The sequence below is a fragment of the Hesperophylax consimilis genome, chromosome 29, assembly GCF_061612785.1.
Source record: "Hesperophylax consimilis isolate HC1 chromosome 29, BYU_Hcon_1.0, whole genome shotgun sequence".
NCBI lineage: Eukaryota > Metazoa > Arthropoda > Insecta > Trichoptera > Limnephilidae > Hesperophylax > Hesperophylax consimilis.
Genome location: NC_142864.1, coordinates 14259603 through 14286513, shown reverse-complemented (window position 1 = coordinate 14286513; position 26911 = coordinate 14259603). Strand labels below are relative to the sequence as shown.

The window sequence follows — 26911 nt, the reverse complement described above, 5'->3', positions numbered from 1 at the left end:
AGAAATTGTGTTACAAAAGGGGGAATGATTAAAAGGGGTTGATTGTTGATTTGGTAAAGATAAAAAGGCGTTTTGGTTCGGTGGTTGCGTTTTAACGTGTGTTATTCGGGATTGTTCGAGTATCAGGATAGCAGAAGCCGCAGGAGTAGGCAAGTCAGCCAGTAAGAGTAGTAAGTAGACGTTTCCCGACCGCCGCCGCGTGAGGTGGCGTCATGCGCTCCTGATACGACCGGGCATGATAAATACTAGTGCGTAGTGCCATGGCCCGGTGAACATGGACTCCGACGAGCTGGGCCCGCGGCGCCGGGACGTCATCGTGGCGCCGGAGCGCGAGGGCCTCAGTGTCATAGTGGCGCCGGACCAGGACAAGCTGAGCGAGGCGGGCTCGGACGAACTGCTAGGCGGAGCCTTACGCCTGGAGCCCGCTTACCAGACCCTCACGGCCGTCAACGGGAGGCTCACCCCTCCAGGCTTCGATGCTGGCAGTTCCTATGCCACCCTCACGCCGCTCCTACCCCTCCCTCCAATCTCCACCGTAAGCGACAAATTCGCGTACCATGGCGGGCCGGGGTCCTTCACCGTCATCCAGAACAATCAGTGTCTCAATTTGGGATCTCCCTACCTGCCTTCCATGGGGTTATCTCCTGGAGGGTACGGATCCCCCGGACTGGCAAGAAGTCCGTTGAGCCCTCCAGGATACAGCCAGGAAGGCATGAGCCCTCATAAGAGCATGTCACCTGCTTCTTACGACTCAGCGTATCAACGTGAACTTGGAGGAAGAAGATCGCCATTAAGTCCTCTGTCAGGTTCTTTACACAGCCCTCCACCATCTAGTCCGCAAGCTCCTCAACAGTTGTTGCAATCTCCATCCCCTCCCCCAGCTCCCAGTCCCCAACCTTTGTTGGGGAAGCAGATTCTAACAACCGCGTCCATTTCAGATGCGGAAGAGATCAACACAAAAGACTTAGCTCAAAGAATCAGTGCGGAACTCAAACGTTATAGTATCCCTCAAGCAATTTTTGCCCAGAGAGTGTTGTGCAGGTCTCAAGGGACCTTATCGGATCTGCTGAGAAACCCAAAACCTTGGTCCAAGTTGAAGTCAGGCAGGGAAACCTTCCGGCGGATGTGGAAATGGCTACAAGAACCGGAATTTCAAAGAATGTCTGCTCTCAGACTAGCAGGTGAGTTATCATTTTATATAATGCCAAATTATAACCAAAAATGACAGCTTTGATTAAACCGTAACTTAAACCATTGGAAAAAAAAAGCTTTTTGACTCCTAATTTCTCACTACTCCTTACGAACAACTATTACTAACAAGTTATTTTCATTAATATCTCAATAGCATTACTACAATACCGTGTATCTAACCCATAAATTCTTTAGATTTTTTATTGTATTTTCCTAATCCATCATTTCATCCATCAAATAAAAATTAGTGGATAGTATTTTTACCAACAATAAATGATAATAACAAGAGGTGGTTACTAACAACAGAAGCGGTCTAAATTATCTAAAATTTCGTTATTATTTTCCTCCTAGATTGATGCTACAAGAATCGCGTCGTTTTTAAATGTACGAATCCAAGTATTTAGTCTGAGAAATATTGCTAAAAATGTGTAAAAAAAAATTAAAACGTGTAGCAATATAATTCTCGTCTTTAAAGTATAAACAAATCAATTTTTCATTCAAGAACTGGCATATACTGGAAGCTAGGAAAATGGTTGCGTTTTCCATCCCCCTCAGAAGCTCTGTGGTAAGGGATGGTTTTCTCCCTCAATAGGACTAGCTTTTGTGTTCAGAGTAGTATGATGAGAAACGTCGGTGTGCAGACGCCATTTTGTATTTTTTTAAACAAGGAAAGAACTGTGCGTCATTTTCGCAGGAAATCGCAGTTTTTCACGAAGTTGATTACGCCATGCCTTATTAGTTTTTTCTTCGCCCGATTACAAAGGTTTAGGAATGTTTCACACACTAACAAAACATAATAATTGTTTTTTCTTACTATTATTATATCAAACCACAACCAGTTATGACGACCTATCCTCTCTGCCTACCCCTGTAGAGAAATGGCATGAGAGTTAATTAGTTAGTATAATTACGATAGTACATAATATGATTATACATATTATAGTTACTAACTAACCACAATGCCGTTTACTGCAGAGATTATATACTAATACCATAAAACGCTGGCTTGGAACACAATCCTTGTTTCATTTAAATTCATGAATCGTTTAATATGTAGACTTTTGAAATGACCGGACTTCAGTAATTGATTCAATTTTTCGTTTCATCTCATCCTTGGGCGTACCTCACTTCTTCTACCATTAACTTTCTCGACTTCTGGACTGGCAAGTTTTTACTCAGCATTGCATTATTTCCGGATCTCAACATTTGTTAAATGGACAAGCCTGGTTTTACCACGAATTCGCCTCAGTGATCTCATTTAACAGCATACAGTCTTCTGCCCGTTACAGGCTTCATTGCCTTACATCGGGATTGGAATCAACACTCCATTGTGGAATGCTAGCTTCGCTTATTTGGATACGTTTTATTAGTGCCAACCTCGTTTCCTGCACTTCTTTCAATAGACTTTCCATCTAATAGACTCTTAACATACTAATTTCGTTTGCGAGTCTGTCTGCGATGTAACCATGGTTTAATAATATACTCGGATTTGTTTTGAATTTAAGTTAAAATCGGAACTGATTGTGTCAAGAATTTCAATATCAAGCAATTTTAATATCTCCAGATTCTTCACGAGTCATCGATAACGAGTATATCTGCCGAATTTCAGCTCGATCGGATGTCGGGAAGTGGATAAATTTCCGCTTTCAAGATTTGCATTCTTTCCCGAAAACAAAAATGAAAATCAAATAGAAGATTTAAAAAAGTTATTTAAAATCGGAGCTCACCTATCGAGATGGATTTAGATTATTTGTGAAACAAATTTACTTGGTTGCAGTAGTTATGAGTAATGGATTTGTTTTAAAAAATACGTATTTTGATTTTATCAATGAACACTAAATGGCAGCTGACACCTAGGTCCGTAAGGTCCATGACGTGATAGAGGTCCAGATGTGGCCATTAATAAATTATATACAGGGTTCTTTAACCCCATTTGTCACACTGGGGTGGTTTTTTCACTGTTAAACCTGGCTTCACCCCTGATATTATACTGTTAAGTATATCTTTGATACGTTACTACTTCATCAGAGGTTCACAAGCTTTTGGGCCCATTGCCCAAATTTTAATTATATTTTTCTTCAAAGCCACCAATAAAAATCAAATAAAAAAAATTTTTCAAAATGAAATCTTTTGGAATTTTATGAATCTGAGATTGATTACCCTATTTTTTATTAATTATAAAAACATTACAATTGAAAATATTTTCTCTCCGAGCTCTTTTATATAAGATGTAACAAATTATATAAGATGTAACAAAATAACTCTTTTATATAAGATGTAATATAATAATAATAATAATAACATGGTATTTATATAGCGCAGTTTAGTGTCATTTCACTTCAAGTGCGCTTAACTACTCGTATAACAAACTTAAAAAATGGTAATTCAGTATTAATGGTTCTTAAAATTATTCCTACAGTGTGCCTTACCCAATACAGATCTAATATTATTACAAATTATATAAGATGTAACAAAATAACTCTTTTATATAAGATGTAACAAATTATAGAAGATTTAACAAAATAACTCTTTTATATAAGATGTAACAAAAACGATTGTGCAACGATTTACTAATGTTTTCAATTAATTACAGTAGAAAAATTAAGCTATAACATTTTTTAAACTATTAGTGAGTTCTGGTGTCATCGAATTTACACAGTTGTAACTATTTTATAAGCGTTCCAAGTTTAAAAAATCGTTTTTCGATTAAAAAAAATTATTTGGGATTTGTCAAATTATAAAATCAATATTTAAAAGCTTAGGTTAGGTTACAAATCATGCAAATTCCTCACAGAAAAATCTCTTTAACTAAATGACGCTAGAGTCCAAGAAACATTGCAAAAAAAGTGAGATTTTCTCATATTTTTAAGTCAATATTTTAAAGCTCTATAGGTCATGATGAAAATTACATGATAGCCCGAAATTGTCGTGTTCCCACGGAATCCAAACAGAAAAAAAAATCGTAAATTACATGACGTTAAAATTCACAGTACAAGAAATATTGCAAAAAGCCAAAATTACTAAAAAATACTCCAACATTGCCATCGCCCAACATTTGACACTACTACTTTGAACTAACATTAAACATCTGCCAATCCATTCCATTCTAACAATACATATAAAGCTACCTATTTTGAACACCTGTTTATATTTCGTATTGATCGTGCCTAGTGGTACACGTGCGTGCGATCGATATGCGGGAACTGAGTTCAAACACCGGACGCGTATTTGCAACCAGCTGAGTGAGGGAATTAATTATTGAGCTTGTTTTATGTAATGGTACGCGCAATATGTAATTTGTGATTTGCATAAAGACAGCTGCAAAGTGGGCTGAATGTATTACTATAATAAATTTGTTTAAATGTGAAATCATTACATGTACATATGTGTGTAATTTAACGTGTTTCATGTGAAGATATTTTATGTAAATAAAAACAGCAACAATAAACAAAACAAGGTACAGTAAATTTTGTGTCAAGTAAAAACAAGAGATTCGAGAAATTTAGTAAAAGTTTTGGGAATATGACTAAATTAGGGCAACTGCAGTGTTGTTATATCGTTTGCACATTCGCACAAGAGGATGGGAGAAGGTTAAGTTGGTTATTTGTAAAGGAATATGGAAAGTTTCGTGGTTTCTTAGTAGACGGTGATTGAAATTGGTGTTGATTGTGTTGTGGGTAAGATTGTCTATTTTGTCACGGTATTTTAATGTTTCTAATCTCTATAATATATAGTATAAAATAAAGTAGTTATCCGCGTCAGTCTGTGCGCTTAGTTCTTCTAAACCACGCAACGGATTTTTATAGGGTTTTCATTATCATTTATAAAATTTCTTCCGGAAGGTTTATATACAGGGTGTATCGGCACGTACCCGACAAACTTTAACCAGCTATTCTTTAGTACATTTGGAATAAAAAATGTTATGGGCACTTTGCTGTCCGGTAACATTTTTTTTTAATAAAAAAATATTATTAATATTTCATTTTCGAGTTTCGTTGAATAATGGTTCCATGATAACTCAACACAGTGACAATTCAACACACTTCTAAAAAGTGATTTAAAGTCATTAGAAACGATGAAAAAATTTAAACCTCACCTAACCTAACCTACTTAACCCAGTTAATAAAGATTTTGTTTCATCACTTTCCATGACTTTACATAACTTTTTAAAATGTGATGAATTATCATTGTGATGATTTATCCGGTCACCGTTTAAATTCCCCACAAGTTCCGTTAACTGCAAATTGAAACAACATTATTTTGTTTTTTTTTATTATCCGGTGTTTTTCGAATTTTCTCTTTCGTTCACGCTTTGAAAATATATTTTATTTTGTTAATTTGCTGCGAAAGAAAACTAAATATCTATAGCACGTTCTCACAATTATTGTAAAAATGATGTTTCAATATGGTTGGATAATAATGAATCAAGAAATGCCCAGAATCCCCGCATATTCCCTACAGAAGGGTTCCCCCACAAAAAACCGAATTCTTCGCTAATAATATTAAATTTTTTATACAAATATTATTATTATTAATTTGTTAGCACACAAGACAATGTGAGCTAACTTAATATTAATAAATAAATTATAAATCTCCAACCCCTGTATTTTTCAAACTGACTTCCCCTCTTGTAACTCTCTCAACTTCCTCCTTACTGTGGGTAGAAGGTACTTTCGAATTATTAACTTGTAAGGCTTTGCAAAAACATGACTTTATGTCGGTAACAACAGGATGACTCATTGAAAAAACCCTTCTACTAACTAATTTTGTAACAAATACACATCCATAATAAGGAATTCCAGTGAAATATATTATGGCTTAAACAAATATGTTCATGTAGAGTAGATCAACAAATGTTATATGTTATATACTAGCTGAAGTGTACCCGCGTTGCTAGGGGTTATGAATGGTTTGGATTAAAGTTTTGCGGTTGTGAATTCTAGTGTACCTGATAACTGGGTCAATTTTTAAGGTGGAAATAATATTATTCTGAAGAATATGTAAATTTTTACTTTTTATAAGTTTTGTTACTCTTGATAGGGCGTCTGCGACACGCTCACCATTCCTACTGTATACCACATTGTTACTATTATACATTTCAATAAGAGGTGTTATTTTGAATAGCCCGCTATTTCGGTAGATGTTACTTTTGAAGCTGTCATTTTTTGACATTTGACAACTAGTAACTACGCCATTGATAAAAATGGAACGATACACGCTTCAACAACGCATTAAAATTATTAAAATTCACTTGAGTGAATCAAATGCAAATCATCTTGAGTGATGAGGCCCATTTCCGTCTCGGTGGCTTCGTCAACAAGCAAAATTGTCGCATCTGGGGCTCGGAAAACCCAAAATTTATTGTTGAAAAGCCTCTCTATCCTCAACGTGTGACCGTTTGGTGCGGTTTATGGTCCGGCGGAGTCATTGGACCTTACTTTATCGAAAATGAGGCTGGAGCAACAGTTACGGTGAATGGATTGCGCTATCAAGAGATGATAAATATTTTTTTATGGCCGGAATTGGATGATATTGATCTGGACAACGTTTACTTTCAACAAGATGGCGCTACGTGCCACACAAGCAAATAAACCATTCATCTTTTACGATTGAATATAAAAATAACACCTCTTATTGGAAAACCCTGGTTAACCTACACCGATTAAAAAAAAACCTTCAGTTGCAAGTAGTTGCAAGTTTACTTTAGTTGCTAGTCGACCTAGGCCCCAGACAAGTCAATTAATTAAATTTTCTATTAAAGAAAGTATTTCCCTATTTGTAAACGTTGAATCGATATTGGAAAAAAATGCTCATAATAAGGCACAGTTTATTCCTATCTTTGCAGATGGTCAATTTTTTTTCGAAAATTAGAAGACGAATGACATTAATGAATCGCGTGATTCATCATTTTAATTTCGAACGTCCCATAAGCCCCCGTAAAAATTTCCTGACCCATAAGCACAATTCATAGATAGGCGTAGAGACGTAGATAAAATATATGTACGTAGATAAAGTATAGAGGGGCTAGATAAAAACACACGCGTGGGTGTTGTGACACATCAAGCGTCACACAGATAATTTCGTTTGGTGCCTTTTACATATATGGGTAAATACCTTAATTATATGTTGTTATACTATTTATATTATACGCCCATATGGGCTTTTGGCTTTTACAAGCATGTGAAATATATAATAATTTATTGGAACTGTAATCATGGATGAAATTTGCTATTTAAATTATATAGATCCCATGCAGAAGAATAGTATTATGCCAACATTATTTATTATCATTATTTAGGTTGTTATTATAGCCTTCTTGTAACTATATTCCATGCAGTTGAATCTACTATTTCTGCGATATTATTGTCAACTGCATGCAATCTAGGTACAAGCGAAAAGCTAAATAGTACTGATATTGTTGTAGTAGTAAAAAAATAAATTTTATCAACTTATGACTAATAACGATTAAGTAATAACTAATAATATTTAGGAATAAACTAATTTTGGTAAATAAAAATTGTCGTAAGCGCTATTAGTTACTAAATTATTTCAAATACGACAAATACTAATCGTTATGTACTAACTGCTACTAATGCGACCTACTCACTATCTATTAACCTATATCTACTAATAAATCTACATATCAGAAATATCTCTAATTTATCCACTAATTCTACTTGAAATAAACCAAGTACCTAATTCTGACCTCTAACCAAAACTACTAACCACTACTAATAAAACACGTTTTGCCACCAATCCTAGGAAATACTGCCTTGCAAATAGAGTAGTGGATGTATAGAACAAACTTCCACAACATGTCATCCATTCTACTAATATAAACCAATTTAAAGCTCAATTTGATTCTTATTTGGAGAGAAGTAATCAATTACTGTTAATCATAAAAAATCTACTATACGATACAAACTCTTCTTATTACTAACTACTGTTAACTCTTCTAATCAACTACTAACTTTATTAAACCACTACAGACTCTTCTTTTCAACTACTAACCACGACTAACTCTAACTAACCGCTACAGACACTTCTTATCAACTAAAAACCACCAATAACCATTTAGATCAACTACTAACCAATACTGACTCTAGTTACCACTACTAACTCTTCTTATCATTTACTAACAACAACCAACTCTACTAACCACTATTAACAGAAATAACCACTACTAACTCTACTAACATCGACTAACTCTTCTTGTAACTCCTAACCACTACTAAGTATTGCTACTACTAACTGCACTAACTCCTTTAACCACTACTTACTCCAATAACCACAATTAACTCTTCTAATTTACTACTAACCATTACTAACTCCACTAACCACTACTAACCCTTCTTATCCACTACTAAACACTACTAACTAACTATTTCTTTCAATGACTAATAACTTCTAACTATTTTAATAAATTAATAACTACGCGCTCTTGAGGATTTATTTCTCAAAAATCGTGATATACAAATTATCCAATTTTTAATTATTTTTTATTATTAACTCTTCTTGTGAACTACTAACCACTAACTCTACTAATCACTACCAACTCGAATTATCAACTACCAACCACTACTAACTCTTCTAACCACCATTAACTCTTCTAACTACTACTAACTCCACTAACTCCTCTAACCAATATTAACTCTTCTAATCAACTACTAACCACTACCAACTCTTCTAACCACTACTAACTCTAAAAACCAGTACAAACTCCACTAACCACTATTAACTCTTTTAATTTACTACTAACCACTACTAACTCTTCTTTTCAACGTCTTACCACTTCTAACTCTTCTAATAAATGGCTAGCTAATACCAACTCTGCTAACCACTATTAACTCTACTAATAACTGCGCGGTCTTGAGGATTTATTTCTCAAAAATCTTACTATACAAATCATCCATTTTTTTATTTTAATTTTATTTTATGCTATAGAAACAAACAGTACATGATTTACAGAGATGAAACAATAAACAGGAATAAGATATTTCATGTTGGGTACCTATGATATGTTTCCTTGTAATGTCTGCTAAGTGGTATGTTTATTCCTTAATTACCAGGTGGCGTGTATAGTTTATAAGGTAAGTAAGGGTGAGTGTTTGTGTGTGTGTGCGTGTCTGTATATATGCGCATTGAATAGTTATTGACATGATGCCACTTTTGAATTTGGGCAGTGAATCCGAAAAATAAATTATTAATAACTCTTCTTATAAACTACTAACCACTACCAACTCGTATTATCAACTACTAACCACTACTAACTCTTTTAACCACCATTAAATCTTCTAACTACTACTAACTCCTCTAACCCATATTAACTCTTCTAATCAACTACTAACCACTACCAACTCTTCTAACCACTACCAACTCTTCTAACCACTACTAACTCTACTCAAACTACTAACTCTACTAATAAATCTACTAATAGTTGTTTATATGTCGGAGTCGGTAACATATATGTTCTCTATATACTTATAAAGTCGAGTGGTATGGGTAATATATAGTATACTTGCAGCACGTTCCAGAGTAGAAGATATCGCCCTGGTGTGTAAGACCACCATTTAGAATTGTAATGTTGCTTGAAATGGCTTAAGCCGTGTTTAATGACCAGATCTGAATAGCTAGGCACTCGCCCACCTTCCCCTTCCCCATCTATTTTCTCTACTCACTACCTTCAGACTCACAACATACCTAAAACTAATTAAAAACTAACCACTACTCTCTTCACAAACCTTATCTATTACTTTTACTAATTCGACTAACAAATTACTAAACTCGAACTATTACTAACTCAACTAACTATAAACAATTATTAACTATTATTAACCGGGGATATTACTAATAATTAACTATAAACGCCTAACTTCCACCAACTTACGAAACAATTAACTCCGAATACAATATTATTATAGAACATCAAATACCGTTCTTTAACCTCGTGAAATAAATGATTCTTAATTTAAAACAAGCCGTTGTCATGGTAACAAAATTGTGCTACATAAATTCCGTGTTATTATTAGATATGAAAACAGAAAAAGGTTTAAGATGCAATATAAGATAAGCATAAACTAACTATACGTGAAAGCCAAAATAAAGAATAAAAAAAAAAAAAAAAAACTAACTATATAACAATTCGAACGAACCATACTAAGAACAATAAAATACTATTTTTACTATTCAAATTGAGTGACACAGTTTTAATATCTATGCAATTATAATTATGACATAAACTCTTACCTGATTCTCTCAAATCATGTCCTTGAATACATTTTAAAGTTTAAAAGCTTTTTACAAATCTAGCCTGTATAACTATTACCAACATTTATGGCCTACAATATCTTTCATATTTCATTATTGATATCTTTCTAAAGCTAACTAAAGTAACTAACTAACCATCACGCTGTTTCCCGACAGGGGTGGGCAGAGAGGACGGAACCCGGTCTTGGCAAACATATATATAATGTTAGTGAAGAAAAAAAAAGATTAAGAAAAATTTAAACTAAAAATATACAATTTTATTTTTTATATATTCAATAATATTGTTATTGGGTTTATAAAAACAGTTTATTTTTAAACAAGTTCTGCTGTGTAATTATTACTACGCGTGACAGCTGTTTCGCCTTCTGAAGGCATTATCAAACTGTTTTACTCAGAAATCAATTAAGAAATCAGTAATTCAAATTAAAATACATATCTACAAATAATATAAATGTATCGTCTGTAAGTGGGCTACCCACAGTTTGATAATGCCTTCAGAAGGCGAAACAGCTGTCACGCGTAATAATAATTACACAGCAGAACTTGTTTAAAAATAAACTGTTTTTATAAACCCAATAACAATATAATTTAAATTTAATAATTTAATATATAAAAAATAAAAATTAAAATGGAGTTCTACAAATTAAACTTAATAACAATAAATAAAAATATACATTTAAAATTAAAGTCAAATAAAATTAAATAAAGTTAAAATCGGTATATTTATATTATATGCTGTGTGTTTGTGAGTTATGTGTGTTTTATATTGATTTTGTGTGTTACGTGTAGGTTTTATTATTTTATGTTATGAACTTTCGGTAATATTGTAATTTTTTTTCTTTAATCCATTTTGTAATTTTGTGTCTGAATTGATCATGTCTTCTTTGGGCGTCTCCGACTTTTTTTTCCATTCACATTTGCGTCATATATTCTCCTGATACTCCTTCGTTCACTCGTTCTACATGCCCAAACCATCTAATCGTCCCTTTCATAATATTAATCATTACGCATACATCAGCCTTGCATTCTCTGCGGTGTCCTCATTTCTCACACGATCAAACATGGTTTTACCATACATACGCCTCAGGGATTTCATTTCAATCGCTCATGCTTTCACCCTTCCTCTGCCACTTTCAAGCCTTCTAAGTAAAAATGTATGAAATGTTCAATCCTTCAGACGTCTGGTATATGGACCGTTATATTTCTCGAAGATACTGTTATAAAGTCAGAAAATTTGTGTGTATTTTCGCTTTTTCAAATGTTATTATTAAAAATAAACATTACTTTTGAGATATTAAAATTTGTAAATCAATATAAAAAATGGCGGCCCTTATGTTTTTTCGTCTAAACACTGAATTAAAATTAGGAATTAATATCATAATTATATATACCTACAGTATTTTAAACATTACTGCCACCTCACTTTTTGTCGTTCATTTGAAAATAATGAATTAAGGCGATGCCATACGTAGTAATGCAAAATCATGTATTTTTGGTTTGAAAATTTGGTCGCCTAGAAATGTTTCAGATGCTTTAATTAATCACTACGAGTAGAATACATTTATAGTATATTGTAGTATTTTTTAGATGAATCTTTTTATAAGCCCAGAAAAAAATAATGTAAAGGCCCATGAAAACTGCTTTAAAGTTCAAAATCTCCTTCCTACGAAACTATTTTCGGTTATGATTTTATTGAATAATGTGGCAAATTAAGTTATTTATAAAATGATCAAAAAAAATTAAATATTTATGCCTGAACATCCACAAAATAAAATAAAAGGCACTTTTTGGCCATGTTTTTTTCTTGCATTAATCAAAACAGGCGGATGGTGTTAAGCGGGAATTTAAAACTTATCGCCATCTACGTAAGGGTTGTTATTGATAGCGGCTCAATTTAAAATATTACACGACGTAGTGCATCGCCTTAAAAAAGAGTTACATAAGTTTTTCTCAAATTGCGGTCGGAACCTTTGATTTCATGGACATATTATACATTATTATTATTCTGTGGTTAGCTTCTATTTTTGAATATAAAGCTTAGTGTTTTCTCTTTCTAACACCGTTTAGTTCATATTTCTAAATATGACGCTAAAACGATTTCTATGAGTCTGTACGAGCCGTTCCGAAAAGCGAAACAATTTGATTCTACGGATAATATCTGTTTGTTCCCAAAACCGAACAAATTAGCCCGATGAGTAAGCAACAGTTTATGGCCATTTTTTAGCTTTGCAGAGCACCTTTGAATAAAATTGAATGATATTTTGTCCAGTTTTTCTGCACCTCTTATCAATTAATTTCACCTCAATAACATCAAAATATAACGTTTTTAAAATAGCTAAGACTAGACATTATATTTGATAGAAAATTATAGACATAATACATCATAACTAATATTCTGCAGAAAATTAAATTACAGTCTAAGTTCTTAACCATGTTTAATTAAAATACAAATAAAGACAACACAAGGCTAAATACTAACTAAATGCTACCAACTACCAATCATCTGAAGCAAGTGAGACTTTGGCATTCTCAATTCAGGTATGTAGTGGGGCTGAATTCAATTCAATTAGTTTATTCCTTTAAAAACATTACAAAATTATATTTAAATTCATTTTTAAGTACGTTTGTAACATGTTATTACATAATAAGTAAGCGGTGTATCAACTATACCAGCATCAATAGAGCTTGCCTTTTAAAGGGAGCTTCAACGATGCTAAATATGTCGATATCTGAATTGATTCTGTTCAACAGCAACACTGCTCTCCCCACCGGCATGACCTGCAGGCAAGTTAGTCCTGCAGGCCGGGAGATAAACCAGTCTATGCTGTCGGTGACGGAGATAACCATCAGGAACATAGAGACTAATACTCTCCATGATAGTCGGATTTTCAAACCATCCACGTATCAGTTTGAAGAAGTGTGATACAATATGCACATCTCCTCTGACCCGTAGATGATTCATACCGAGCATGCCCAAGAGAAAGTCAGTAGGATAGAGCCACGGGTAGTAGCCATACTCCCCCAGGTAGAGGAATCTCAGATCTCAGAGGAATCTCAGCAACGAAACCATTGATCTTTTACGATTGAATATCAAAATAACACCTCTTATTGGAAAACCCTGTATAACATCATCGATCGGGGTATGATTTAAAGGTGAAGATAGTGGGGAGGGGAAGAAGAAGATGGGGAAGCACTTGACTATTCAGATCTGGTCATTAAACACGGGTCAAGCCATTTCAAGCAAAGTTTAAATTCTGACTGGTGTCTTACACCAGGGCGATACTGAGACGATCTTCCCACTCTGTAACGTGCCGCAAACATACTATTTATTATTTAGAATGAATATATTGTGAAATAACATAAATTAGTCAAACAAAATTTACTTGCGTACGCCGCATTGCACTCGCGACCTTCAGATTTCTACTCAAGAGCCTTACCCCTCACTCGTGAATATGTATAATACATAATACAAATCTAACTCAACCTAACTAGAAATCAAGATTCTAGACATAGTATTATTATTAGAATCCTTCTCCTACAGCGCTACGCTTCTACACAGCTACGATGCTACGTTTCTTTAGTTCTACATTGCTACAACAGTCCTTCTCGCTTCCCCACGTAAGCGTCCCCCCCCCCGGGTTTCTGCGAGGTCGTCATATATTGATTTCCGCGTGGCGTCTGGAGTTCCGCGTGTACACTGGCCGCCAGTATTGCCACGTGGAACAAATCGTTATTTGGGTACTACAACCGGTTTATAATCTTCGATTTTTAAATGCAGGACATAGCGACATATTGCACGGCACGTAAACATTGGGACGGTCGATATGTTGTCTATTTTTAATGTATTGTCATAAAGAGAACAACAAAAATCTGCAACTTCTATTTATATGTACTTGTACCAAAAACATACATAATTTTTTTTTGTATGCAAGACAATATGAAACATTTTTATGCACTTTATCAATGGGGTGATCGATACGAATCAGAATATTCTATTATTAGATTTTTTTTCATCTTCAATACAACAAAACGTTTTTATTATTGTGGACTAATAATAACTATCTGCCAACAATTAACTACTAAAGACAGACTACTAAAAACTAACTAACCTAATAACGAATAACTACTAACTACTGACTAATAACTATTAACTAATTGACACGAGAAGAATTACGAAAATGGGTCCTTTGTACATTTACTCATGCGCAGGCTTACTAACTAATAACTACTAACTACTAACTAATAACTACTAACCACTAACAACTAACTCCTTACTACCAACTACTAACTAATAACTACGAACTAATTGACATGAGAAGAATTACGTAAATAGGTTCTTTGTACTTTTATTTATGCGCAGGCTTACTACGTACTAACTACTAACTAACAACTACTAACTTCTAACTACTAATCACTAACTACTAACTAGTAATCAATAACTACTACTATATAATTACTACTTACTACCACCTACTAACTAATAACTACTAAATACTAACTTATTACTACGAAGTAATTGACACGAGAAGAATTACGAAAATAGGTTTTTTGTACTTTTATTTATGCGCAGGCTTACTACGTACTAACTACTAACTAACAACTACTAACTACTAATCACTAAATACTAACTAATAATCACTAACTATTAACTAATTACTACTTACTACCAACAACTAACTAATAACTACTAAATACTAACTAATAACTACGAAGTAATTGACACGAGAAGAATTACGAAAATAGGTTATTTGTACTTTTATTTATGCGCAGGCTTACTAAGTACTAACTAGTAACTACTAACTACTAATCACTAACTACTAACTACTATTAACTAATTACTACTTACTACCAACAACTAACTAATAACTACTAAATACTAACTAATAACTACGAAGTAATTGACACGAGAAGAATAACGAAAATAGGTTCTTTGTACTTTTATTTATGCGCAGGCTTACTGCGTACTAACTACTAACTACTAACTAACAACTACTAACTACTAATCACTAACTACTAACTAATAACTACTAACTAATCAATAACCATTAACTAATTACTACTTACTACCAACAACTAACTAATAACTACTAACTACTAAATACTAGCTAATAACTACGAAGTAATTGACACGAGAAGAATTACGAAAATAGGTTCTTTGTACTTTTATTTATGCGCAGGCTTACTACCTACTAACTACTAACTAACAACTCATAACTACGAACTAATAACTACTAACTACTAACAACTAACTAATTAGTACTTACTACCAACTACTAAATAATAACTACTAACTAATAACTACGAACTAATTGACATGAGAAGAAATACGAAAATAGGTTCTTGGTTCATTTATTCAAGCGCAGGCTTTTACGTAACGAGTAATAAATAAGCAATCAAAAAAGTAATAAACGATATTTTTCTGGCATTTAAAAAAATCTGCGTATTTAAAGGGTTAAGATAATTTTCTAGTTTAAATCAACTATGCATTTTCCATTACAACTAATTTTCACCCCTATAAATTTAGAGATTAATTGAGCATTTCATTTTACAACTAGTTTTCTTTCACATAAATTTAGGGATAAACTTCCATTACAAATACTTTTCACTCCCATAAACTTAGAGATTAACTGAGCATTTCCTATTACATCTAGTATTCATTCCGATAAATTTAGGTATAAACTGAGCATTTTTCATTACAACTAGTATGCATTCCTATAAATTTAGAGATTAACCAATCATTTCCCATTGTAAATAGTTTCCATTCCTATAAATTTTAGAGATTAACTGAGCATTTCCCATTACAAATGGTTTTCATTCCTATAAATTTATAGATTAACTGAGCATTTCCCATGATAAGTAGTTTTCACTCCTATTAATTTAGAGATTAACTGAGCATTTACCATAACTACTAGTTTCCAATTTTCTTAACCCAAAGAAACCCAGAACACATGGTTAAGAAAATTTTGTGCTTTAGTTATCTATTACAAAGCATTTTCATTCTATTACAATTGTATGTAGTTTATACTCGTATCAATCTTAATGTAAAGATTAACTGAACTTAAACGTTAGGTTAAGACGTTTTTCTGGTTTAGCCAGACTAATATTTTCCATTACATCTAGTTTTCATTTCTCCCGAAAGATACCTTGAACTCTCAGTAAACCGATATCGACCAACTGACGCGACGGTAAAGGAAAGGTCACGCGTTTAGAGCAAACGGAATAATTGATTTTCAAAAGCAGCTGTGGAACGACATTCAATAATAAAATTTAATTTTTACCCTTTTCTTTAAGAATGCATTATTTATCTTATTTTATTAAGGTTAGATTATTTTTTCTATGTAGTGTATGTGAGTTTGGAAGAGTGAGATTGGTGATGCAAGCGAAAGTGAGTTTAGCAGTTTTAATAACCGTATATGTCTAATTTGGGGTTAAGGGTGACAGGTCGTTCATATAAGTTAGTAAAATTGTGTAAAATGTTCAGTTGAAATATATGTTATAAATCGGAGCTGCACTTCTAACTACTTCCCTTGATATATTTATTTTATTTATTCATTTTCGGGAAATCGACAGTTTACATTAAATCAGTTTGTACATAAGTATTATATAGTAAAATAAAACCAATTATGGATTTCCTCCTTGTGACTTTAACTGAGACAGCATAATATGGAATAAGTGATTTAAATTTGTGAGAAAGGAATATGAATTAAAAAAGTTATACAAAACAAAAGATTGTATAAAACGAAAAATTTACAAAACAATACATTTATAGCCATGTAGAGAGTTGTAGACATAAACATTATTCACAAACCACCAGAGAAATATTCTTTCATGGACCTCTTGTATTTGGTAAGTTCGCAACTGAAAATATCAACCTTGGATAATACGCTATTGTAATTATTGCATAGTCTGTTCAGGCAAAAATTCTGCTTAGAGTTCGTTTGCTTTGATCAACCCTGAACAGAACACAAGAGCGTGTTGAACGCGCAGGTACATTGAATGGAATCTTGTTTAGCAACTCTGGGCATTGAATATTATTGTTAACTACTTTATACAGGAATAGTGCATCCTTATGATGCCTCCGTACACTCAGTGAATCAATTTTAAAGTATGAAGCTGCCTCTGCATAATTATTAAATCTTACAAATGACTTGTAACAAAGATATTTTAGGAATTTGTTTTGAATTGCTTCGATTTTGTTTATGTGGATTTTCTAAAATGGAGACCAAACAACTGATGTAATCAAGAATATCAAATTCTAAATATGTATAATTTTATATAAGTAAACAAACAAAAGACACCAGATTATTTACGATGATAAGAATAATATTACACACTATGTCCGGGGGTAAAATGCACTAACTTCGGGAGGTGTAGAATAATAGATAACAATAGTAGAAATAAAATAGATAAATAAGCTTTGGCGAACTTCCATTGCTTTTTATAAAGATTTTTTTCTATAACATCCTGTGTGTACGTCCTTTAACACCACATATACAGCGTGTTAAGGGACGTACTTGACACTCTTTAACCAATGATTCCTGACATTATTTGGAGTAAAAAATGTAAATCAAATTTTGGTCTCCATAGAGATATTTAGCTCACTTAAAATAATAAACTTTTAATAGTGAAAAAATTAAGACACGAGAAACGTCCACATTATTAAAAGATAAGCTACACGCACGCCATCTATATTACGAAAAGAAAATGTTACCAGGAAAATGTTTAGGAAAACTATTACGAGGCAAACAAATTAAGGCGATTCACTACTGTGTTTTTAGTTTGAAAATTAGATCACTTATAAATATTTTAGATGCTGATTAAATACTGCCAGTAAAACACAAATTGGCCTTTCAAATAATCGAGCTTTTTTTGATAAGCCCTGAAAAAAATAAAGTATCATGCCTATAAATTGCTCTAAAATTAAAAATCTCCTACTTACGAACCCCCTTTCGATTATGGTTTTATTGTATAGTATGGAAAATGAAGTTCTTCGGAAAATTATCTTAAAACATTTAAATATTTGCTCCTGAACTTCGTAAAATAAAATAAATCACACCTTACCTTTCAAAAACATTACACATTTTTTATTTGAATTGCTTTCTCCGGGCATGATTTTACAAATGTGTTTTGGTCCAGACATATCTGGATCTTCTTCTCCGAATATGTAAAGATGATACTTAAGACAATACTTAAAATAAAGTCAGAATCTTAACGTCGTAAGTGAAGCAGCCGTGCACAAAAAAATGCCACGCGGGGCTCTGGTGTACTGGATAGACCGGCGGTTGAATTTGCCCTAATAAATTCTAAAATAAAGTGGAAATCTTAACGACGTAAGTGTAGAAGTCATGTAAAAACAATATTCAGCGCGCGGCCGACGTAATGGATAGACCTACGGTCGACTTTGCCCTAGCAGGCCTAGAAAATCGATGTTTCGTGTGTTTTATTTGAATTATTTCTGATAAACGTATTAATAAAATTTCAAATGTTTCTAGAGAGATCCCTCGGGAAGTTACTAATTCATCGTCTTAAAAAATAAAATATGGTGCTTACCGCTAATTTTATAGTTAACAAACGTTTTAGAAAAGTTTCAAACCGTTTTACATAATATTTTAATGGTAAGTTCTTCTTCTTTATGTGCCGTATCAGGTCCCCCCGACGTTGGCGATCACTCTGGAAAATGTCTCTTTGTCTTGCGCTGCCCGGAATAGCTCCTCCACACTTCTAATGCCGGTCCACTCTCGTATATTTCGCAGCCAAGACATTTGTCTCCTACCAGGCCCTCTGCGACCCTCTATCTTGCCTTTCAATATTAACTGGAGCAGGTGATACTTCTCCCCTCGAAGTACATGACCCAGATATGAAATTTTCCTGATTTTTATTAATCTTAGCAGTTCTCTCTCTGCTCTGGCCCGCCTGAGAATTTCTGTGTTGGTGATCATGTCGGTCCATGGGACTTTGAGTATTCTCCGGTGAAGCCACATTTCAAAAGCCTCTAACCTGTTCATGGTATTTACTTTCAAGGTCCATGTTTCACATCCATACAACAAGACCGACCACACATAACATTTTAGCATTCTCTGCCTTAGTTTTAAGCTGATATTATCATTGCAGAAGAGGGATTTCATTTTAATGAACGCAGTTCTTGCTGCTTCAATTCTGCACCTAACCTCTACATCTGGGTCAAGAGTCTCCGTGAGAATACTGCCGAGGTATCTAAATCTTTCGACCTTTTCGACATTGCAACCATTTAACTGTATCACTGATTCAGAGTGATCTAGTCGTCCAAATGTCATCCATTTTGTTTTATTGACGTTGATTGTTAGGCCCAGTTGCTCACCAGCATTATTAACAAGATTAAATAGGTCTTGGAGGTCATCGATACAGTCAGCTAGTAATACAGTATCATCTGCGTATCTTATGTTATTAATGACAACTCCGTTGATCTTAAGACCTTTCTCAGTATTACTTAGGGCTCTTTTAAAGACATAGTTGGAATAGAGATTAAACAATAGTGGCGACAGGATACAGCCTTGTCGTACTCCAGGCTGAATGGCAATTGCATTAGATCTCTCATTCCCGTGTCTTATTTCTGCTGTTTGGAACCAATACAGGTTTTTTATGAAATTCAATAATACCTAAAGAATGGTAAGTTCCTGTGTTTTATTAATTTTAAACATAAATAACTTACATCCGTAGGGAAACCTCTAGAAACATTTGAGATTTTAGTAATACGTTCATCAAAAATTATTAAAATAGGGCGTCGAGCAAACCCCTGTTATTAGAGTCTAATGTAGCCTTAGCTCGAGAAGTTAAGCAACTGAGAACGCTGTAAAGGACAAAGGTTGTAGAATAGAAACTTCAACGGAATGCCACTTGATGCGTAAGCTTGCTTCTCTAAAATTCTTATAAAGAGAGAAACAATCTCTTCTTAAATCTTTTAATGAGATCAACGGGGGCCATCACGATCAGGGCTACCACTTGATATTTAATGGATATTCAATTTAATATCATCAATTGTTTATTTATTTATTTAGAATTGATAGTTATTGACAGTCACATTACAATGTAAAAGAAGAAAAAATATATGAGTAAACAAGACAAAAGAAAATAAAATATACATTATTACAATGTTAATGAGAGAAATAAATTAAAAAAACCTGTTATGCAGTAACCTCTTTAAAATATACACTGCTAAAATCTTTAATTAGTACAGCATTGTACTTCAATAGGGGCATATTAATAACATCAGATATTAATAACAAAGCATAAGTCTTACCAATGGTATAGTAATAATAATAATAATAATAATTGGATAATTTGTAGAGCGCCGTTTTTGTGAAAAATCACCTCAAGGGCGCTGTACAATTTATTTCCTACGATCTACATTTGTTATTTAGACCAACTGTGCCAGCACGAGGTTCGTCATCCGTTCAGGCATGTGTCTGCCGCCAATATAGCGCTGACATGTGTCTGCTGCCAATAAAGAGCGCTGACATAACATCTTCACATAGACAACAAACCTTGGCAGCACCGCTGTGACGCTCGACAAAGACAGAAGATGGAGACTCTGCTGCAAGAGTCCTAGGTAGCGAAGGAACTTTACCAGCTGCTGCAGGGAGAGAGACTACCCCGTCCACCAACTGTGCCAGCACAAGGCTCGTCATCCGCTCAGGCATGTTTCCGCCGCTAATATAGCCCTCACATGTGTCTGCTGCCAATAAAGAGCGCCGACACAACATCCTCACATAGATAAAAGACCTGTAATCTATTTATAACAGAATTGTAGCACGAAACCGTAGTGTAATTGTCACACTAATACATTCAATTTGTAAGTTGTTGTGGAATTTTTTTAGAACTAAAAAACCTAAACAATTAACTATTAAACTTATTATAAATCGGTAGAAATAGGGTATGCGGGGGCTTAAGTATAGTAATTGGTGAGTTATTTGCTGCATTTGTGTTGTTGGCTGAAGCATCGTGTGCCTGGTACGCCTCGTTGGAACATTTAAACCAATGATCAGAGACGTGCTTTATTTCAAATAAATCCATTTCAAATGGAAATGCAAAATGGGCATTTTCCATTTTGCATTTTAAATGCTTTTCTAAAAACCATTTTGCATTTTGCATCTTAAATGCTTTTCTCAATACATTTTCCATTTTAAATGCTTTTTTGCAACATTCTTCCTACTATCTCCACTCATCTTTTTTTCATAAGCCCCAAATATCAGTCGGTCCTCAACCTCGCTATGAGAGATAATTTACATTTGTCAAGTTGCTCCCTGGTAGGACCCCTGGAAATTGATGATACCATTACAAAAAATACTGATTCAAATACTGAACATGAGGCCATGACGCTGTAATATTAAATGTTAGATAGCAGTTTCTATGTTTTTACGTTGGCAACATTAGTCCCGCGCAAATTTTTTGTGGTTTCATAATCTGTAGTCGTGGTGTTTTTGGATTTACCATCATGTAATATGTTTGTTCTACATTGATGTCCATTATTAAATGACAAAATTGGTTAAAAATTCTTTAATTATTTTAATTGTTTGACCTGAGAAACCATTTTGCATTTTCAGTGCATTTTGAAAATAGGTATTTTGAATTTTGCATTTGAAATGCCTTTCTAAAAACCATTTTGCATTTTCAAATGGAAAAGTTTTGACCCATTTCCATTTTGCATTTCAAATGGTTTTGGGTACCCATTTTGCACATCTCTGCCAATGATGGATACCAATTCGAAACTATCTATTTTATTATTTAGCAGATTATCGATCTGACTTATACGATCTATTATAGATCTGACAATGCACTTAACTTGTTACTAAACTTCGTAATTTTGCGAAGACAGGGCAGGATTAAGTATCCAGCAAAGCAAGATCGTGTTTAGAGCACCAGAAGAAGGGGGCTCCACAGTAATTAGTAAAAAAATGACGATATATTATGAATCGAGCTTCGAAAGGCTTCATTTGTAATGCTAAGCGATTCAAACTCATTCCTTATGTTGATATCATGGCCAATATACCTACATGGTGTCCGGAAAGTCGTAATACAAGCGGAAAACTGATAAATCTACATTAGAGTAGAGATTTTTTCGATCTGAGCATTTCGATTATTTAAAATATTTTTATCCATTTTTCCAATATTACGCAATGGTCAGTTGAAATAAGCAAATTTCGTTGCGGCCGCTTATACAGGGTGTCCGGGGTAAAGTGCGCTAACTTCAAAAGGTGATTCTACGTGATTTTAGAAGTAAAAAAAATAATTAAATTTTTTTCGTGGCATATAATAATAATAAAAATATATAAACAAAACCGTTTGCAAATCAGAGCGAATGGCAAAGAAACAGACAGAAATAATCAAATATAGCGTTTTTCCGTCGATTCGTCGTTTTTTAAAGCGGAATAAATGAGAAGCGATTAAAATTATTTTTGCATTTTATTTAAAAATAAACGATATTCACTTCGAAATATACAAAAAAACTCCGAGGCAAAAACGTTACCAACTACTGCATCGATCAATTGTAAAATTCATATTCATTCAAAATTCATTCGAATTCACATTAACTTCATTCCAGGAAGAAAATAATGTTCGACGCCGAGAATCAAAGAAAACGTGGGTGTATTCGCTTTATAATTCTCTTGAGGACATGTCCAATTTTAGCACTGAATAGATAATGCGATAGAAGTGTATTTTGAAGTGTCCTTATGCCTATAAGCTTTATTATTTGCTCACTACTACTGAATACATTAAAAAATACAATTAAAAAAACCTGCAAAGAATAACGTGTTTTCTAAATTCTAATACTCGTACATGTTTTTTTTTGGTTTGACGAGGATTAAACCTTCCTCTCTAGAGACTGCTTCAACAATGGTAATTGAGTAGTTTTGCGAGCCAGCCTCTAATTGGATAGTGTGATGTATGGTAAAAAGTTGGGTATTCTGGCGATAGATGGCACCAGCCATAAAGCTTACTCCAGAGTCCGACAGATGTCGCCAGTGTGTAGCAATTGCCTGTGGAGTATCCTTGTCAGACTTCAAGCTAGTAGAAACAGAGAATTACCAACCCTCGGGTAGTGAACAGTATAGCTAAATCCAGACTTAATTTATTGTAACGTAAATACACGCAATTAAGAGTAAAGAACCTTTTACTTAATCAAGAGTTCCCAACACACACTAAATCTGCTAGTAAGCAGAGATACAACAGATAGTACTGACATTTATTTTGTATATTAATTGCTGTAAATTTTTATTTATCAACATCATCCAATTACAGAAAAAAATGCGTGTCTACGCGCGCACGTGTCTTCATCGTCAAAGTTAACACATCGACAACGAGTCTATTCAAAATTCAAATAAATGTATTTTAATAATGTCATAAAAATGCATGTGTGCGCACGTGTGTGTACACGAGTGGCACCAAAAGTTGACAGAATGCATTGTCATCGACAAAGAGTATATCTGCCGAGTTTCAGCTTGATAGGATTTCGGAAAGTGGGTTAATTTCCACTTCCAAGATTCCATTTCATTATTTCAATTTAGAAATTAGTTATGCCTGACAGCTTTTTCACCTTCCGAAAGCATTATCAACCAGTTGTGATGACATTTCCAGAAGATCTAGTCTCTCGTGTCTAGGATGAATTAAGTACGTATGAAGAATGAGTTAATGATAAATGCAAGTAGTCTAAAGTCGTGGTGTTTGAAAGAGAGAGTACGAAAACAGTGTGCAATATAGTTGCGAATGAGGGATACTTGGAACAGGTGGATGAGTTTGTGTATTTAGGGAGTATGTTTACGAGAGATGGGAAGGCTGATAGTGATATTGAAAGAAGGGTAAATGCAGGTAACTCCATTAATGGAGGACTGAACGCGGTTGGCGCTAGCAAAAAAAATGAAAACAGAAACGAAGCTAGCAGTCCACAATATTGTGCTGGTGTGGCAGTGAGGCATGTAAACAGGCAGAGGAAGGATGAAAATAGACTCAATGCTCCAGAAATGAGATCCCTGAGGCGTATGTGTGGAAAAACCATGTATGATCGTGTGAGAAATGTGGAGATCTGCAAAGAATGCAAGGTTGATGTAAGCATAGTGAGTTAAATTTAAAAAAGGGACGCTTAGATGGTTTGGGCATGTAGAGCGAATGAACGAATAAAGGAGTGTTATGTTAGAAGAACTCGGGAAGACATGGCACGAAGTGGCGTGATGGTTAGATAGTTAGTTATATAGGTACTTTTAGTAAAAATATTTTGACAAATTGATTTTATTTTTAATACCCTTATTGATTTCAGAGTAAATTGTCGGGAATTATTTGTGATTATTTACCTTATAAAGTTGTCATAATTAATTAATAAGTATTGTATTATTTAATTTGACTAAAGGTTGTGAAAATGGGGACATTTAAGTTTTATCTTGTAATATATTCTATATTGTAATCAGATCGTCTGTAATGGCTTCACCATAGTTTGATAATGTCTTTGGAAGGCGAAACAGCTGTAACGCGTAATAATAATTGCACAGTGGAACTTGGTTTATAAATAATGTAAGATTGAATAAATAATAAATTTTAAATAAAGTTATTATATTATTTTAAACATAAAATTACAAAGGAGTTCTAAATATTAAAATTTGTAAAATTACAAAATATGAATTAAGATTTTCACGGCCAAAAGTATTTTTGTTATTTGTTTTTGGGGTGTTATGCCGTGTTGCGCTAACTCCTTCTTTAGCCAACGTTTCGGGCAACGTTACAGTGTCCATCTTCAGGGCAGATAAGACAGGACACATCTGCAATGATGGTGGACACTAAAACGTTGTCCGAAACGTTGGCTAAAGAAGGAGTTAGCGCAACACGGCATAACACCCCATTTATAACTACCGATTATTTATGACTACCATTCTATGGCTTAAGCCGTGCTTTGTGACCAGATCTCCCTACCACCAGTGAGATTAGCGTTCCCAATTTACTGGAGTATGTTGTGAGGTTGAGGGAAGTGGAGATGTAAAGGAGATGGGGGAATAAAAAGTTCTAATCTTTCAAAGTTCATTCAGAAATCTACACTTCGAATCGATAGTCAACATTGAGTTTTAAAATTCCACAACAATAATTAGAAATAGGTCTATACAGTCTTTGAAGTTAATAAGACAATAATTCTGATCAATGTGTCGCTTCTAATCCCAGTCTGTTCGAAAATGCCGCATAAATGTGTCGTGTAAATTCAATGAATAAATGTCAAAATGACAATACATTATTGACAGCACGCAATAACTGAAAACGTACATATGTCATCTATTATAAATACCGATTGACGGCCTCCGTGGTTAATTGGTTAAGGTCGAATTACACCTGCCGAGTCACTCGCTTTTTTACTCGGCCGAGCAATTTATTGGAGAGTAAAGATGATCACACGAAGAAAAGACAGTGGGCGAATCAGTTCATTGAGATTAGTTGAGAAAGTGTGGTTAACATGGTTTCGTGAAAAATTAAGAGATTTTTTTTAAACAAAAAAATAACAAACTCCTAAAAAACAAACTCCTGACATTTTATTATGTTTAATGAATAAGAATAAATTGAAAACGAAAACATTTGTAAAATCCCATACAAGTTAGGAGGCTTGTCCCGGTCTTGTGATCTAGGAGGTTTTGGTGGAGAGCGAGTTAAGCGCCGAGTTTAATATTTATTTATTTATTTATTACACGCCCTGGTAGGCTTTTCTTTAAAAAAATAAACGCATTTTGTATCAGAGAAAACACTTAAAAATTAATACAATAAAGAAGAATGTAAACATAATGGCAAAAAATGAATCCTCACGCATATAATTGAATTTCAAAAATTCAAAAAAACAAAATAGTAGAAGCGGAGAAGTTATATGGGTACATAGGTCTATTTGTGTCTAGAAGAATAAAAGTGATAGAATATACAACATTTATACTGATTAGTTTTCAAATGAAATATATCACCCAGATCAGAATATTTGTTTCCGAGATTGTGAAGTCTCGGAATCGGAGAATTTTGGTAAGCTAGTGTCCTGGTGTTATTGAAGTAAAAAGGTAAGAAATGTCGGCATGATTTTTTGGGAACATGGATATTGATACGTTGAAGTAATTCGGGACAGCCAATTTTAAAATGTAGTATTCTTTTTAACAGTATTAAATCTGTGCTTATTCTTCTTTCTGAAAGTTTCAATAGAGACATTTTATCCAAGAGGTAATTGTAATTTATGTTTTGTATAGGAATATGTAATTTATAATTTATAAACCAATATAATATAATTTATAATAATATGCAATAATCAGGTGGAGGGTGTACTTTTACTTGCTTCTTTTTTAATGAGAATACCGCACAAGAGCCCCAACTGCTCCCAGTGAGACTACAGCAATGATACTCAACATTTTTTCTTCGGGCCACATAAATATATCACCACTGGTATGAAGAAAAAAATAAATTTTCAACGATT

General features: G+C 33.8%; 1 protein-coding gene across 1 annotated transcript in view; it reads left to right on the top strand.

The window, feature by feature from the left end:
- The first annotated feature begins 274 nt into the window (after nt 1-274).
- Nucleotides 275-26911, top strand: part of LOC149409900 (hepatocyte nuclear factor 6-like) — a 42594-nt gene continuing 15957 nt past the window's right edge. The window contains exon 1 of the mRNA XM_089649100.1: nt 275-1181. Coding sequence (XP_089505226.1) covers nt 275-1181 — 907 coding nt within the window. The remainder of the gene's footprint in view (nt 1182-26911) is intronic.